General features: G+C 32.7%; 3 protein-coding genes across 6 annotated transcripts; 1 reads left to right on the plus strand and 2 right to left on the minus strand.

Moving 5' to 3' along the window:
• Window positions 1–2,491: 2,491 nt before the first annotated feature.
• Window positions 2,492–5,831, minus strand: LOC129793366 (acetyl-coenzyme A transporter 1). The gene is made up of 4 exons (XM_055833325.1): window positions 5,272–5,831; window positions 4,242–5,189; window positions 3,386–3,610; window positions 2,492–3,305 (listed from the first exon to the last, which is right to left on the minus strand). Exons 1-4 carry the CDS (start codon window positions 5,512–5,514, stop codon window positions 3,087–3,089), a joined length of 1,635 nt encoding a protein of 544 aa, XP_055689300.1. The 5' UTR covers window positions 5,515–5,831; the 3' UTR covers window positions 2,492–3,086.
• Window positions 5,832–5,936: 105 nt separating this feature from the next.
• On the plus strand, window positions 5,937–17,532 carry LOC129793367 (myrosinase 1). Of its 4 annotated transcripts, XM_055833327.1 has the most exons (8): window positions 8,115–8,259; window positions 9,708–9,917; window positions 13,319–13,514; window positions 15,054–15,353; window positions 15,428–15,605; window positions 15,738–16,144; window positions 16,949–17,187; window positions 17,260–17,532. In XM_055833327.1, exons 4-8 carry the CDS (start codon window positions 15,072–15,074, stop codon window positions 17,483–17,485), a joined length of 1,332 nt encoding a protein of 443 aa, XP_055689302.1. In that variant the 5' UTR covers window positions 8,115–8,259; window positions 9,708–9,917; window positions 13,319–13,514; window positions 15,054–15,071; the 3' UTR covers window positions 17,486–17,532. The 4 variants fall into 4 exon arrangements, with proteins under 4 accessions (XP_055689303.1, XP_055689302.1, XP_055689305.1 ...); XM_055833328.1 differs by lacking the exons at window positions 8,115–8,259; window positions 9,708–9,917 and adding an exon at window positions 5,937–5,971; XM_055833330.1 differs by lacking the exon at window positions 9,708–9,917 and having other exon boundaries at window positions 8,136–8,259.
• LOC129793363 (probable ATP-dependent RNA helicase Dbp73D) lies at window positions 5,977–8,084 on the minus strand. Its single transcript, XM_055833322.1, has 2 exons — window positions 7,941–8,084; window positions 5,977–7,879 (listed from the first exon to the last, which is right to left on the minus strand). Exons 1-2 carry the CDS (start codon window positions 7,961–7,963, stop codon window positions 6,043–6,045), a joined length of 1,860 nt encoding a protein of 619 aa, XP_055689297.1. The 5' UTR covers window positions 7,964–8,084; the 3' UTR covers window positions 5,977–6,042.
• Window positions 17,533–17,723: the final 191 nt, after the last annotated feature.

Raw genomic sequence — 17,723 nt, forward strand, 5'->3', positions numbered from 1 at the left:
AATAAAAATAATTAAATGCGAATTAAAGGCTAAATTGTTTTATTGCTGGCAATACAAAATAAAATTAGTTAGAATTTTTATATAGAATGTGACACTTCTAGAAACTTAAATCCTTGTACATATAGTATATATAAGAATTATTCATAAAAAAATATTTTGGCACTACGTCCCATATTAGGAACACGGCCGGTCGGTCGCCCTATTATGTTGTTGTTCCCCTTGAGGAGAAGTAGTGGGTGGCTTTCGAGATACTACCACGTGTGGGCCATTTTACGGATAGGAGTGTATATCAATCTCCTGATCCAACCGGTCAACGTGATCTAATTGCACGTTGGCGGATGGAGTGCGTTTGCCGGGTCCTGTATTCGAACCGGCGACCTTTGGATGCGCACTCAAGCGCTCTATCCATTGCACCCCAGGCCAATGAATTATTGGTTGGTATACCACAATCGTGGTATACCAAGTATTGTAATAGTCGGAAAAACCGACCACCTCAGATCGGGCTCAAACTTGGTATGAGCACGTTTTAGACAACCCACATTCTAAAAATGGTGGTGGAAAACTTTTGATCCAGCCGGCCGGCCTGCCGTTGGTCCCCATTTTGCCTTATAGCTCGAGAACGGTAATAGATAGAGACTTCCGGTTTGAAGTTTTCTATAGAAATGTGGGTGTAAATTTTCATATTTTTGCATTTTCAAAATCCAAGATGGCCGCCGTCCGCCATTTTGGAATACTGTCAACCACTTCCCTTATAGCTAGAGATCTGAAATTTTAGTATGTTGTAGAGCTCAGTGAGACGTTTTCATCAACAATTCACACTTCAAAATCGGTCAAGCCGTTTAGCAAATATGGCGGCCTAAAGCAAAAAGTGTTTTTTCGATATAATTCGAGAACGGCTTGACCGATTTTGACCAACTCAGGCTCAAATGAAAGGTTTCAAGAAGCCCTACATCTCTCTAGAACATTCCAAGTTCCTAAAATGGCCACAAGAGGCGCTAAAATCAAAAACAAAAATTGCCTAACTTTAAGGGGCTATATCTCCGAACATCTGTTATAGATTTCCTTTAAATTTTGATATGTTGTAGCCTGACTCAATATCTTTCATCATTCCGAAAATGAAGAAAATCTATGTCGCCGTTTAGAAGATATGACCATTTGAAAAATTCTTGAATTTGAAAAGCTCTAAGATCCATATCTCTTGAACGGTCTGTCCGATTTTGCTCAATTTGGTATCAAATTAAAGGTTTTGCAAAACTCTACAACTTTCTAGAACATTAAAAACCTCTAGAACCATTCCTTGAGGTCAAAAAATGCCAAAAACTGTTTTGGTAAAACAAAAATCCGATTTTTTGTGTTCTAGAGGTGACCTTGAAAATTATTGAAATTTATGTCAATTTATAGCCTATTTTAATACCTTTCCAAAACTAGTCAAGAAATTTCTGTAGGTCTTATAGAACTTCAGATATGAGCATTTTTATCTTTCATATTGATGAATATCATAAAAAAAATCAACTTTGCCTACTAATTCTGCTCACAAATTAAATTACAACGCATAGACTGACCCATCCGCGTTGTGGTATACCAACTCTAATAACTGGACGCGTTATGATTGACTTCATACTTTAATTAAATTATGAAAGCTTTTTTAAATAATTTAAAAAATATTAGGTATAATATAAAGAATAAAACGTATTGAACAATACAAACATTAAAGGTTTTTAATTGCATCAACCAATTGTACACCCCATTATTATTGTATGTATATACATGACTTATAAATATTTATACAGAGGAGAAAATTGAAGTGAAATGAGAATGGAAATATTTTTTGGAGTATACCTGTTGTAAAAATTATATAAAATAGCAGTTTTAGTGGAACTTACTTCCTTTTATTATTAGAATTTCCCTCTATTTTGTTGGAAAATGCGATTTGACCTAATAAGCTTTGTACGCTTGAACCCAGTCTACTCTATACCTAGCAGATCTCACCATATGAAAGCTGTAAGTAAAAGTTAAACTTATGTGAAATAGATACATAATGTAATATGTGTATATAAATAGGGAATTTAAATTTACATCGCTACAATGATAAACGCAGGTGAGAAATTTTCAATTCTCATTGTTCTTTCAATCTAATTTCATCAATATTTTTGTGTGAGATTTTTTTTATTTCTAATCTGCATTGTTGAAGGAATTATTCCAATTGCGTTCTATTTCCAATTTCCTCAACGACTTTAACCTGGATTATGCTCTAATCATTAGTAAGCCCTTTTGGTAAATTGAACTGTTTATTTCAAATGTACATAAAAATAATATATTTTTGTCATAAATTTTTCAATTTTGTACAACTTTAATGCAACTGAAAAGTTACCTGTAGGTGATCCTCAAGTTAATATTAATTAAGTATCATATAAAATCTCGTACTATTGCTGGTTTTATGCTGAAAAGACCCTCCCACTCCCAATTCATAAATTTTTAATATAAATTGTTATTTTTTAACAATATTTTCTTTTATTTTACTATTTTTTTGATAGATAATCCTTTTATTTACATTTTCACCTTTTTGTAAAAAAGAATACTGATACAAAAAAAAACAACATAAATCCCAATCACGCGAGAAAAATTGTATTTACCATTATGTAAAAAAAAAACTAGAGCAAATGATTGTTGGGTGAGCTTCTCTAATAATTTTATCTATACATGATAACTTTGATAAGAAAAAACTCTTCATTTTTTTAAACTATTTAAATAATTATAATAGTTGATGTATCATTCTTGTGAAATTCCAATTACTTCCTAAATATAACAGTGCGTTTATTACTGAAATTGAATCACTTTGTCCTTCTTTATAATAGGAGTCACTTGCTTTAGGTCTTTGATGGACTTTCTTTTCATAAGATGTTTCCAAACTCGTCTTCGATAATAAATATTGTCAAAGAACAAAATTCCCCCCATTTCTTTATACAATGCATGTTCTACCAAAAAATACATAAATTGCACAATTTCACACTTCGCATATTTTCTGATCAAATTATTATTGTAAATATTTATTAAATGCTACATACTATCATCTTGTACCATTTATATCAGTGAACTGTATTGTGATTCGGCAATAAACTCTGTGAATCTGTATCATCGGGTTTTTCTTCGACAATTTTCCATGATTTCAGTGGAAGCCTCTGCAAGTACGCCACTTTTGATTTGCCCCACTTATACCATATTAATCCATAGATTAAGCATATAATACACTCAATATAATATCCATCGATGTCTATTTCGCACTTGCCTCCAGCAGCAGCGCAGGCCTAAAATTTAGCAATATTAAATACTCAGCCAACTTATTTTTGCATTATACTTATAAAAGACTAGTATAAATATTTCTTACATCTTTCTTTTCTTGGCTGTCGCATATATTGTCGGATTGTGTATCTGGAATGTTACATCGACCCCACGTAAGCACGTCTACGAGCCACAGTACAACAGTAGACGGCCAGTTACCGCCAAGATTACTAACGGTATTTAAGAGTGTCATATAGGTACCACCTACGGCGGGATCGCTTATTCTCGCAAAAAATGCCATCACAGCCACAAACATAGAATATAGAGTTATCTGTAATTACATAAGTATGAAGTATTTAATAATAGTTCTCTCACAGTAAAATTGTACAAATATTACCTAAGTGATAAAACTTATATCAATAATTGTTTATATTAATGAATAATTTTAAGATTAATATAATATTTTTAAGAGAAAAATTCAAATACACAAGAAATTGCTCGTAATATTAATAGTAATTAATAGTAAATAGCTTTCGAGGAAATATTTTTTTTTCCTTAATTGAATGAATGATCCTATATCGCGCATTTATCCAATTACTCACACACAGATTTATCTACCTCACAGTTGTTCAAGCCTGTGGTTGAATCGTTACGATATTCTTTTGATATACCTATTTAAAATGTCATTGCGATTTATAAATAAAATATCGCGCTTTGTGTAGGCTAGAATAAAATACATATATCTGGTAATTATAAGTTTCCTTATTCCTTTTTTTTATTATAATATCAAGCAAAATGATTTGCAAAAATTGAAAATGTACCTATTAATCAATTTATGATAAGAAATAAATTTTGCCGTCGTACAATATTGATATCGTTTCATGAATTTGCTATATAATGTCGCAGTGAAATCACATATAAACTTATGTGTATGTACATAGATATTTGGGTTTTCAACTTACCTGATATAATCCATAATTAATAATAAGCATAATATAGTAGTACACAGGAAAATGTCCATTGGTGAGAAATGCTGGTGTTATCCATACTACAAAAGCAGCTACAACTCCCAGTGCTAACCGGTACGGGATGGCCTTTACGTAGATATTCATAGGTCGAGGTCCTGTAGTATATTTACTAATTACCAATGGCAAAATAATTTGCAATGGTACCAGGGGCACAACAAGAAGTGCTAACTTATCCTTTGGCACTCCGGCATCAATTAACTTAAGAGAGCTTACTGCATCTGATGCAGCGAAGGAGATCTTTACAGACAAGAGAATCGCACCGAGGATTTGAATGGGACGCATTCGTAGAATGCCTAAAAGCAGTGCATATGATTGCTTAATATTGAGCTCAGGTTCATTTATGGTTCTACTTGTAGAGCTTGGGATATTTTCTCGTTTGAAAATTGCCACCATAGTGGTAGTAACGAGAAAGACGATACCCCAAAACCAAAGAAAGCCTGGTAGAGTAACGAATCCCTCAGGAGCTGGCTCCCATCTCAAGTAGGTGTTACAAAACTCAGTAGATTCGAGCGCCATAAACACAACGTATCCCAGAAAGTAACCAGCTGTTTGTCCAACACTATTGCAAGTTGATGCATGACCCACGTTGCAGCGTTTAAGCATAGTAAGTGCCCATCCATCGACAGCAATGTCTTGTGTAGCCGCCAAGAAGTTTAGAGAGAAAAAAATTGCTGTAAGGACTTGGACATTCGGCGGATGGCCTCCTCCACCGAGCCATTGAGTGACGTGCTGCGAAAGGATGAGCATGAAGAGCCCAATTAAATACTGAGTGGGAATTAACCATGATTTCCGCCGTCCAAAGGCATTCCAGTATAAAGAGTCAACAATCGGAGCCCATAAGAGTTTCAGACTGAATGGCCAGTATGCAAAGCTGAATTCTGCCTAAAAAGGAACAGAAAATATTTAAAAAAAAAAAAAGAAAAAGATATTGGTAGTATATCTTAAATGAATATTCTTCACTCACCTGCTGCTTGTACGTGGCTCCACGATTTTGCAAAAGCATAGGAATGGCAGAAGTTAGTCCAATAGGAATTCCTTGAAGTAGGTATAGGAAGAATAGAATAGCAATGTTAAGCTTGTCTCCACGTAAATCACTAGTTTCCATTTTCTCCTCTGGTCCGGTATCTATCACATTTCTCGTTGCTCTCTCTGGTGTTCTGTCCTGTCGTCTTCTTAAATCCATGATATCTATTGACGTGTCTTTCATGCGCTCTCTATGCCCACACTAGTTCAATTTTTGATTTTAACTTCTGGGCAACTCACATGGAAACGACACGTCACTATTCAACGCGTTCAATGTTGTAAAAAAATCGTGCGGCGTTTGCTATATTGATAAATTGTCTATACGTATTACTAATATCCATATAATTTTTACACTGGCCACTATCATTTACTGTAATCATGTGAATTGAGAATGTTTTTAGGTCCCGGAAATTCTCAAAACACTTTCATTATGTACTTTCACCAAAAATGTAATCACAAAAATAAAAATATTCCGAGACCTATCTGACAATTTTCTGACATGTCCTAAGAAGTCTTAGGAGAAAATTAAAAAAAAAATAACAGCCTCCAAAATTTTTTCAGCTCACCAGTCTCCAAAAAGATATTGGAGACTTTCATATTTACTCATGTTTACAGAATTCAAAAGAAAAAAAAGAAAACACGTAAGTTGTGTTTTTAATTTTATTGTTTTTAATAATTAATGCAATTAATAGAATTTCATGTTAGAATTTCTTTACGATGAGAATTTACCTTTGTCCTTTATAATTAGTTTACCAATTTTGGTATTATCTTTTTTCTTATGCCTCTTAGCAATTTTCCTAGCATTCCCGGTGTTTTCATCTCTCTGCACCTTAGATTGCTGCTGTCTCTTCTTCTTCTTTAGGAAATTCTTTAATTCCTTGAGGGCCGTGGAAAACTTCCTATTTGTTTCTTCATCAATTTCTGAAGAAACCTTGATTTCGTCCAAATGTGACTTTCCTCTGCTTGTAATTATTCTATTAAATCCTTCGTAATCTTCCTCGCAGATCATGGTAACGGCCATTCCTGATCGTCCAGCACGGGCTGTTCTTCCTATTCTATGGATATAGGTTCGAATGTGTCGAGGGCAGTCATAGCAAATAATCACATCAACGTTTGGTACATCAATTCCTCTGGCTAGAGTATCAGAACTCACTAGACCATTAATTTTTCCTGCAGAAAATTTGGCAAGAATCTCCATTCGCGCGTTTTTCTTCAAATTCGCAGACAACTCCTCAATCAAGATTTGCTTCCCTAACATTGATTGCAGTACGAATGATAGTCGGTGAGCTGCTATGTTGTTATTCGTGAAGCAAAGGAATCTTTTCCATGAATTTTCCATAATCAGCTTAAAGAGCGTCAGTGGTTTTGTCTCTATATTTGTCTTACATATTTTTTCTATCAGTTGAGAAGGAGTTGAGTACTCTCCAATCAAATCTTCGGCATGTTTTTGCTCTTTATTGCCTTTTGGCTTGGAATCCGTAGTAGTGAAAAATTTCGGTTGGAAGAGTTTCATTTTTTCCAATTTTTCAGGATCAGAGGAAAGAGTGGCTGAAAAAAGCAGTTTGTGTGGTTGCTTGCAAAGCTCATCCGTGAGGGTTAGAAAAGATAAGGGATAGTTTCTCTCTGGAATGCCATTCTGAAGGTGATTTTCCAGATGATAGAGCCAATCATTTTGAATCTGTTCCATAATCCTATCTGCCTCGTCAATTACTAAAAATTGTAGACTTTTAAGGCAGAAACCTTTTGTGGTGTGAATATGCTCAACAAGGCGACCAGCTGTCGTGACGATTATATCTATTCCAGGTTGTACGTTGCCATTTATATTTTTCATTAGGTGTTTCTGCTCCTCCACAATAGGTATGTTTGGTGATAAAAGCATACAATCCAAATTTGTCCCTTTGGAGAGACTTTTAAATACAGTAAACACCTGTGAAGCCAATTCTCGTCCAGGGAGCACCACAAGAGCCCGGATCTTCTGTTTAACACGTTTCCGGAGAATCTCAATAATTGGAAGAGCGAATGCTATGGTTTTCCCACTTCCAGTTGGGGCAGAAACACAAATATCACGTGGCCTATAGGGTGAAGGATTAGCATGCGTCTCTAGAATCCATGGAATAATAATTTTTTGGACAGGAAATAGCGATTCAATTCCCATCTTCTTGAGATTCTGTTTCATTTCTGAACTCAAGAACATAATTTCCTCAAGAGGTGCATTTTCGTGAGTTAAGTCGTTGGAGATCGCTGCTGGATGACAAAGCCATGCAGGAAGTATACCCTTAACCCTCTCCTTGCCTACGAATTGCTCATTCCCTAATATTGTGAAAGCGTCTTTATCAATCTGACTCACATTCTCTTGAGCAAGTAGTTGTTCATCTTCTTTAGAACCACTAGCATCAATCGCATCAATCACTGGTTCTTGCTGCATTTCTGGATTTTTCTTGCTCCGTTCATCTTCAATAAGTTTCTTTTTCTTTGCGATGATCCCTTGAAGTTTCTCAAAGAGTTTGTTTTCCTTTTCGGGATCAATTTGTTTTTGCTTAGGAGCGTATCTAAATAACAAAAGTAAAATATAGCACACCAATAGAGGAATAAAATAATATAATTATTTACCTTTTCACGTTAAATATTTCCATTATTAATCAATTCAACTGAACACCAAATATACAAAGCAATATTATAAACTAACCTTAAAATAAAACTTGCCGTCAACAAACGAACTCCAAAGAAACACGTGCGGCATACGAACATTCACGAACTACAATGAGACCAAGGGGTGTTGTATTATATAAGCTTTTTGTCTTTTTTTTCTCTTATTTTTACTATTTTTATATACCTACTCAAACAAGTTATCAAATAAATTGAACAAAATCCTGTTTATAATATTTCGTTTATCCTGGAAAGTATGGGATGTATTATTTAATAACATAAGGTAATGTATTGCTAATTATTGACATCACGAGAAAGTCACATTCGGAATATTAACCTGCTGGCCGCCAAGACCTTGGAGCTTCCTTAGAGCGCCAAGGTGGGGTCGTTGAACGACCCCAAGAAGGAAGTCGATTTTCTCATAAACTATAAAACCGGGAACTGTCGGGTCACTACCTTTAGACTCCTTATATAGTCCTCTTGCCCCTTGCATCACAAATTCGCCACCCGGGAACACGCAGAAGAAGATATTAGGGAAAAACTTTTTTCACTCATTTTTCACACTTTCTTCGTGAGAAATTTGCCACGAAGTTGACCGCAACTGCTATTTTTTTTCACTACTTCCCCACATTCCCCTCACTTCCCGCACCGTGATAAATGGCAATATTTCTCGAACATTCTTTATTGTTTTGCACATTTATATGCTTCTAATTATGTTTTATGTTGTTTATGTTACTTATTCGCGATAATTCTGACACTGAGAAGGTATTAGTGAGAAAGTAAACACAACCCTTCAACCCCCTTCAACCATATGATTTATGATGTGACTAACTTCATTCTGAGAAATTTTCCGCAGCATGGCCGTTACACCAATTTTTGAATTCCCTTCTTCTACATTTTCCTTAATAACTTTTCTTGTGGTGGACGGATTGAGCTGAAATTTTTACACAACCTCCTCAGATAACCAAAGAACTTATTTCCAAAAGATGGGAATGGTATCTTTTATATTTATGAAGTTATAGCACGAAATATAGGGCTGGGGTCGTTCAACGACCCCGCTTGGCGGCCTAGAGGTTAACAGAAAATCCCAAAATTCGCTGGGTACGCTGGGTATATTAATTTTACTTGGTATTTCCACATGTGAATAACCATTATTATCATTAGTAGTAGTAGTAGAATATATGTACATATGTACAATTGTAGGAATGAATAAAGAATTATTATTATTATTATTATTATTATATATAAAAATATATATCTATAGTCTATACAATGTACAAAGATAAAATTTATTTAATAAATATAAAAATTTATGATTGCAACATATATCACATGTTAACTTTAGAAGACGATATTTTTGGATTTCCTATTAGTTCTCTACGATTAAACTATCTTTTACTTGCGCCATGAAGTCCTGGTACCTTACCTTAACTCGTATGGCGAATCGAGTAAATAACATCTTTACTCTTCTATATGTATCTTAATTTTGTTTTTTTTTACACCACATACAAGATCAATTGAATCAATGTTATGCTTGATATCTCAGACATATTTCGCTAATTGATTTGTCTGCTAACTACAAAAAAGAATAATATGAAAACCGCAAAAATAGTCGTATCTTTGACTAATCAATGGGCACGCAAAACAGTACTAAACATTTATTAACTAAAATCCGTAAAACCTGCGTATTATTGGTGGTTACCTGTATATGTACATTATATTACTTTTTAGATGAAACCTGAGTTTTAGAAACTATTACAATACCTACCATATCCAGAGTAAAACGACAATTCGGCGGGAAACCCCAATGTTATTCATGGAGACGTCCCAACGATTTCATCGTCTTCACCCAATTTGTCAGACCAAAAATGAGTCAGGAGGAAAGAGATTATATGCTTTTATTTTAATGAGATTGAAGGTTGCTTTAGAAAACTAAAATGGGTAAGATTTTTTTATTTTAAATTATGAATTTGTAATACTTTGGGTTTCTAAATAGGCTGAAAGTCGATTTTCTATGGTATTTCCTAATTTCTTCCTTAATTTTTCTTGAAGTTAATAATAAAGTATGTAGGTAAGTACCTGTAATAATATATGGATGATAAGATTGTAAAAAAATGTTCTCTCAGGTCGTTGTACTATTATTTTATACTTCATTTACAAGTCATTTAAATTAATTAAAAATTGAGTTCATTCTCTTTGACATTTTTACATAGTGCATACAATATATTACATATATTCAAGGATTCCGAGAAGCCTAGAAAAAATACTTCCTAAAAAAGTGGTTGTCTGGTGAAAAAATTGCAGGGCGAAAGATTTCTTATAAGATTTGTTTCGAATCTCATCTCATTATGCCTTTCTTTAAAATAACACACTACATATACCATCTTCACACTGACAATGAGTTTTAAAAAAATTTGCTTGACCCTTTGATTGGAGTTTTTATGCACCTATCGTATTGGGTAATTTTTAACGATTTCATCAACATTTCTTTGGACACATTTTTAATACATCATAATAACAATTTAGCTCAGCTCTTTTTGATAAGGAAAAGAAGAAAGTCAAGATCACAGATACATATATGAACAATTTAAAAAAGGTATATCTGAAGGAATATAAAATATATAAAAAAGGCATTTCTTGGAGGAAGTTTATTAAGTTTCTCTGATAATTTAATACACCTAGACCTCGGCAAACAATCCCCCCTTGATCGCATGTTGATCTTCTCGTATTCCCCCACCACTTCAACCGCATGTTTTTGTTCAGAAAACATCGAAACCGCCACAATTCAGCAATCTCTCGAGAAGGCATATAAAAGAGACTACCTTTACTTGCCAAAGAGTTAGTTGGGAACTAATAACTATGCTGTGAATGGTGTATAGAACTACAGTGATTTACTCTAACTAGCACAGCAAGTGAGAAAATAAATTACAAATATAATTGAGAACTGTATTTTAGTTTATATTTTAAGGTGAAGTGAATTAAGTGAGATGCGTCTTATAAAGAGTTTTACTGCTGTGAAGCAGATCTTTGCATTGGGAATTTTACTATCAACATTTAATTTTAAAGTTTTCTCGTAAGTTTATTGCAAAAAAAATTAAATACATCGTGGCACTTTTTTAAATGTATCTAAATCACGTGTTGAATTGCGAGTTTTAGCTCACCAAACTCACATCAGTGGCACACATGCCAGAGACTATGATTATATTTGCTTTTTTACGGGGTTACAAAAAGCTTTGGATGTTAGTGTTTATCGTGACATTCACCTACAAAAATTAAATATGAAATATATTACTGTACTGTACAATCTCTGATAAAATTGGGCCGTATTTCAGATTTAGTCAAGTACTTTTATCATTTGGGAACCTATCTTAATCTCAATTTTTATTGTTGTTCTATAATAGTTGTAATATGACTTCTTAACTCACATTCGAAACTGATCCTTAGATATAATAAAAAAATTTAAGGATTCTAAAAAACTGAAATATAAAAATTTCTGTTTGAGTCCAAAAAGGATTATAACAAATATAATTTTAAAATAGGAGATTTAATTTTTTTTGTCTATTATGAACATTATGAACAAAAGAAAGAAAGTCATCATCTCTGTCCCTATGATCTCTAAACCTGTGTTATATGTATAAATACACTATCTCTGTCTATCTAGGATTAATTTTTAATTTTATAATACTTTAAATGGTACCCTTTTTTAATCTCAATAGTAAGTATACATAGCTATTTATATGAATCACGAATAAGGTATTGAATAAATTCATTGAAATTCTCTAAGCCACGCGAATCACGAAAAGAACTGCATTTTCATTTTTTTCCTCCGTCATAATTTATGACGGCAATTTTTCGTATACAATCCTTCACCAAATATATAAATTGAAAATTGCACATTTTAAGAAATAATAGATATAATTGGTAAACATATGGAGAGAAGTTTCATTTAGGATCTTTATTTAAACACGATTTTATACTTTTAAATATATCACAAGATTATCTTTATCTTAATCTTAATTTACATATATGTACACTGTCATTCAAAATTTTAGTAAAGATAACAAAAGACTTTAGTGATTCCGGGCAACATAACTAAAATTTTCTTTTATAATTACTAAAAATTTTAGTAAATGTTGCCTGAAATCACTAGTCTTTTATTATCTTTATACTAAAATGTAAAAGAATTCCTCCGAAATAGCTAGACCGATCATACTTTTCATGAGATTAGGTGGTACCGAAACAAATGCAAGTATATGAGATTTTGTCACCATCCTCTTGAAACAGCCAAAGGTTGGGTATTATTAGAGAGTATTATTATAACATAACTTTTAACCAGTGTTAGTATAGAATGTTGAAGTAACAAATGAATCTGTTCGATTATTTCCTCTATTCAGATACCTTCTAGGAAATACAGAGAGGAAGTGCATGAAGTTTTGACATTCTATAAAAAGATTAAATGAAATATTTTCATTTTTTTTTCAAGGTACTAACGTGAAAAGTGCATAACGTTTCGTTTTTTGATTGTACTTTTCCTTAAAATAGAAATTCCGCTAGTTAATCTTTTTTTTTTGGTGGCCAAGAGCCACGTATGTAGATATTTCTGAACATATACGAACAATTCACCGCAATATGTATTTTTGTTAAACTACATCAAACATAAATTCATAAAAACACAAAGATAATAAAAATTAGAATCAAAACAGAAGAAAATCAAAGTGTTAGATTAGGAACGTAACATTTTCAATTTGTATACTTATACATGATATGATCCCTATTTGAGATCGAGTTATTGAAGCGAATTTTAAACGTTGCCATCATATACATATATATTTTTTAATATATTCAATATATAAATTAGGCCCTTGTGCCCTACTTGTGTCTCTGAGTAAAATAGGATTTAATTAATCCACCAATAACTGCTTAAAAAATTATTTATTTCTAGATTTTGTATGAGCTGAACTGTCCCTAGATGGAAAAAAAGGATATTGCATAATGTACTTCATTATTATGAAGTTTCAAACTCATATTAAACTGATAAATCAATTTCTGTAAACACTTTAACCAGAAATATTTATATATTTTGGATTTTACGCAGTGTAAAAAAATTAAATATTTAACTTTTTGTGAAATGAAAAGCCCTTTTATTGTGATTAAAAATCGAAAATCAAATGAATTGTGAAATCAATGTGAGACCAAAAATAATTGTGTTTTAATCCTTGTCTCGACCAGAATATATACTCACTTCTAACATGATTCTCAAATCATTCCGTGAAATCGGCGGCTATTCGTTTTGTAATTTTTTTATTTTCAAACTGACTATCTTTTTTTTTAATTTCTTACAGTTCATTTGCACAGAATATACACCGAAGATTCCCACCTGACTTTGTATGGGGTGTTGGAAGTTCATCATATCAAATTGAAGGAGGATGGAATGAAGGTGGTAAAGGAGAATCCATCTGGGATCGTTTAACTCATGAATATCCAGAGAAGATAGTTGATCAGAGTAATGGTGATATCACTTCAGATAGTTTTCATCAGGTACGCTAAGATTAACCGATATGTGTTTTAGTTAGTTTATTAACATCTTAACCTTGGAGTTGAGATTGACCTTAAAATGTAAAATGCTCTGAGAAATTTTGAATAATAATCACAAACGTGATCTTGTTGATTTTTTTTAAATTTGCACTATGCACGTTCAATTACACCTTCACACAATCGTTTAGCATGTGAAATTTCCTAAATTGCAAGTTTCAGTAACAAAAAGTATGTACCTTCACCCCTTTACTCTAGTAAAGGGGTGGGATTTATAGCGTTTATAGGGAAAAAATAACAAAAAGTAAATAAAGATCAAAGTTTCATTCATATCCATAGAACGTAATATTCATAGAGAAGTATAATATTTTATTTCCAAGAAACCTTTTATATTATTAAAAAACAATCTTTAAAAAATCATAAAAATTCTAGGTATATATTTCAGTAAAAGGTTTACTGTTTACGATTGTAATAAATACTGAAAATATAAATTTATTTAGTTCTTTCGTGAAAGACGTGATTCTTTAGTCACGAAAATTATATAGGCATATCTGCAAAATTAGCAATATAATTGAGTTTTTGTGATCACATTTTATATTCCCAAAAAATAATCTCAAGTATCTTGTTGATAGGTTGTTATTTATACTATCAAATTGCCTCTTGGACGCTAATTGTTATCTCTTGAAAGTCAAGAGAAAAACTCGTTAAAAGGAAATTAATCAACTAATCTTCATTTATGTACCTACTTCTGCAAATGCCCGAATGTCCAAAAAGAGTCTAGGAGAAACATACTTTATACAGTAAAAAACACATATTAGGCCTTATTCAGCGACCAAGAAACCCTTGAAATTCGCTTGAAATCTTGAAATTTCAGTATAAAATTCAAAGATTCCAAGGGATTCTTGGTCGCTGAATTAGGCTGAATTTCGGGAATTTTACATTTTACAAAGTAAATCAATTAGAATATGTACATACAAGTCTGAAGTAAGTTAAATGCATACATACACCTACAGATAAATTATACACAAGTTTTATGAATGCATAATTATTTTCATAATCTCTGAAAATGCTGTAAGAATCTTTGTAAGACTTTGCACGATGGTGTCAATGTTTATATGAGAATAATTATAGTAAAAGGCCTTGAAATATTTTTTTATATTCTTTTCATAATCAGAAAAAGACTTAAGATTCGAAATAGAAAATCTTATTCATTTAAAAACCCGACTCAGAAAGGAGGAAAATCAGTGAAACATTAAAATGAGTCATTGGTGGTGATTCCAATATAATACGCTGTTAACTCCCGACTTTGACTAACACTTTTTTTGGGATATAATTCCATCAATTCCATTTTTAACTTTTGTTTCAATGCTTTCAAAGCATTTTTTTATTCTTAAAAAATGAAAAAGGATTTGTTTAGCAAGTCAGCCATGTAATGTAGCCTAAAAGTATGGTATCGCTTGAGTTCCATTCCGAAAAATAATTCAAATGACAGGAAAAAAAACTGCGTTCAAGATTTTATAAAAGTAAAAAGGCATTTCTTTACAGTGGCGAAGAGACGTTGAAATGGTGAAGGAAATGGGAGTTCATGTGTATCGATTCTCTCTTTCTTGGACACGAATATTACCAACTGGAATCATTAATAATGTTAATAAGGCCGGCATCCGATATTACAGCGATCTCATAGATGAACTCATACGTGCTAATGTTACTCCAATGGTGACTCTCTATCATTGGGACCTTCCTCAAAGATTACAGGAGATGGGTGGTTGGACAAATCCTGAAATGATTTCGTATTTTGAGGATTATGCAAGAGTTGCTTTTGAGCAGTTCGGTGATCGAGTTAAAGTATGATTTTTTTCAAACTTTCCCTTACGCATAGAATACTGGTAAAAACTAGATTTTTTTATTCGTCTGTCTAGATATGGACAACGTTCAATGAACCATGGCACGTTTGTGAGCAAGCATATGGGCAAGATTATATGGCACCTTCTTATGATTTCCCAGGAATTCCTAGTTACTTATGTGGTCATAATCTCCTGAAAGCTCACGCGGAGGCGGTACATCTTTACAGGAATCGATTCTTGCCAACTCAAAATGGTAAGTGAAATAAATAGTTCATAAAGTATTATCATTGTATAAGGTATTGGGCACTTTCGCCCTTCTTTATATCTCATTATATAACAAAGGTATTATTTAACTATATTCTTTGCTTAAATTTTATTTATGCAGGAAAGATTGGAATTACAGTAGACACGTCATGGCAGGAACCTAAAACGGACAGCGACGAGGACAAGGAGGCTTCTGAAATGGGAATGCAATTTTACATTGGCTGGTTTTGCCATCCAATATTCTCGAACAATGGAAACTACCCTCAATTGATGATAGATCGTATAGATGCTTTAAGTAAGCAACAAGGTTTTCCCAGATCTCGCTTACCGAAATTTACACCAGAAGAAATAGACAGAATCAAGGGTACATCCGACTTTTTCGGCATCAACACCTATACCACAGTCCTTGTGCAGAAAAATGACAGAAACAACACCATTGGTCATAGGGTTCCTTCATTTCAGCACGACATGAACACAGTGGAAAGTAAAGATCCTGTATGGCCTAGAGGTGCTTCTGTATGGCTTCATGTGAGTATAAGGGGAATGATTAAAACGTTTGGTAATGACAATAATGTGCAAGAAAGTAATATATTTTTTATTTCCCAATTAATCCAATAGACCGGAAAGTGTCAATATTAGTGGGTTAATGTAGTTTGAAGCATAAAATTAATGTGATTTTCTGGACACATCACCCCCTTATACAAAGATTCCTTCTATATGCTAATGGTTGCCTTTCACCCGGACCACTCAATCATTGTTCACGTATAGTACATTTACTTTGAGTAATAGAATTTAATTAATGCAATAGCAGTGAGAGCTAAAAGAACAGAATTATAAATTACCTAGTAATAATATGTTGCTATACAAGGAAAAATCTTAAAGTGTTGACACATTGCACTGACCCTCAATAATTTAAATCCGGAAAAGACATTACCTACGTCTTTTTCATCTTATTGAATATGCCATTTTCTTATAGCTAAACTCTATAACCGGAATTGTGAAAAAGACTGTTAATTGATAGAAATATTACGAAAGTGATTTGTAGTAATAAAAAAATGAGATTTATAAAAATTATTTTTTAAAGCCTTCGTGGCCTTCACATAATTTTCATCTTACTTTATGTAAATGTACGTACATACACTGTCTCAATGATCTTCATACATTTTCATAAGACGATTTTAGTATTAAAAATATCTTCAGAAATCAAAACAGTATTATAGAATGCCTATATAACTGAAATATGTTTATAAAAAATATAATATTTTATAAAATTAACTTAACTCACAATTAGTAAGACAATTTTAATCAGCATGTCTCTATTATTTGTTGCAGGTTGTACCATTTGGTATGTACAAATTACTCAATTGGATCCGCAAAGAATACGACAATCCCCCGGTCTATGTGACAGAGAATGGCTATTCAGACTATGGAGGTACTAAGGATATTGGTCGGGTCAATTATTATAATTCTTACCTCGAAGCAGTTCTTGATGCTATTGAAGATGGATGCAATGTTAAGGGATACATAGCTTGGAGTCTTATGGATAGCTATGAATGGAAAGCTGGTTTTACGTGAGTATTTTTTTCAATTATCCAATCTGTTCTTTATTTTTAAAAAAAATTGTAAAATTTTTTAATTTTTAGAGAGAAATTTGGACTTTATCATGTCGATTTTAAGAATCCGAATAGAACAAGAGTGCAAAAGACGTCCGCCAAAGTTTTTGCAAGGATTATAAGAACAAACAAAATTGATTGGGATTATCAGCCAGAACCCGAAGTTTTTATCCCATCAAGTGGCAATAGAAATTTATGCCAAGTATCCTATACGCTATCCTTGGTCTTATTTTTTGTTGCTTTATTAGTTCGATAAGAGAAAATTTTGTGATATCGAAATAAAAGTTTTTTTTAAATTAAAAATAGGTGTATGTATAATAATATATAATTTGTTGTGCTGAGAGTAACGAAAAATGTGATTCAAAAAATCAAATTTTAGTCGTTGCCTTTCCATCGTTGTTAAGTCCATAGGTGTCGTATCTGCTAGATACGTTACATATAAGATATTTGCTGGTGAACAACCCAAAAAAAAAACTTAATCGTTTGTATGTATA

The sequence above is a fragment of the Lutzomyia longipalpis genome, chromosome 3 (assembly GCF_024334085.1).
Source record: "Lutzomyia longipalpis isolate SR_M1_2022 chromosome 3, ASM2433408v1".
NCBI lineage: Eukaryota > Metazoa > Arthropoda > Insecta > Diptera > Psychodidae > Lutzomyia > Lutzomyia longipalpis.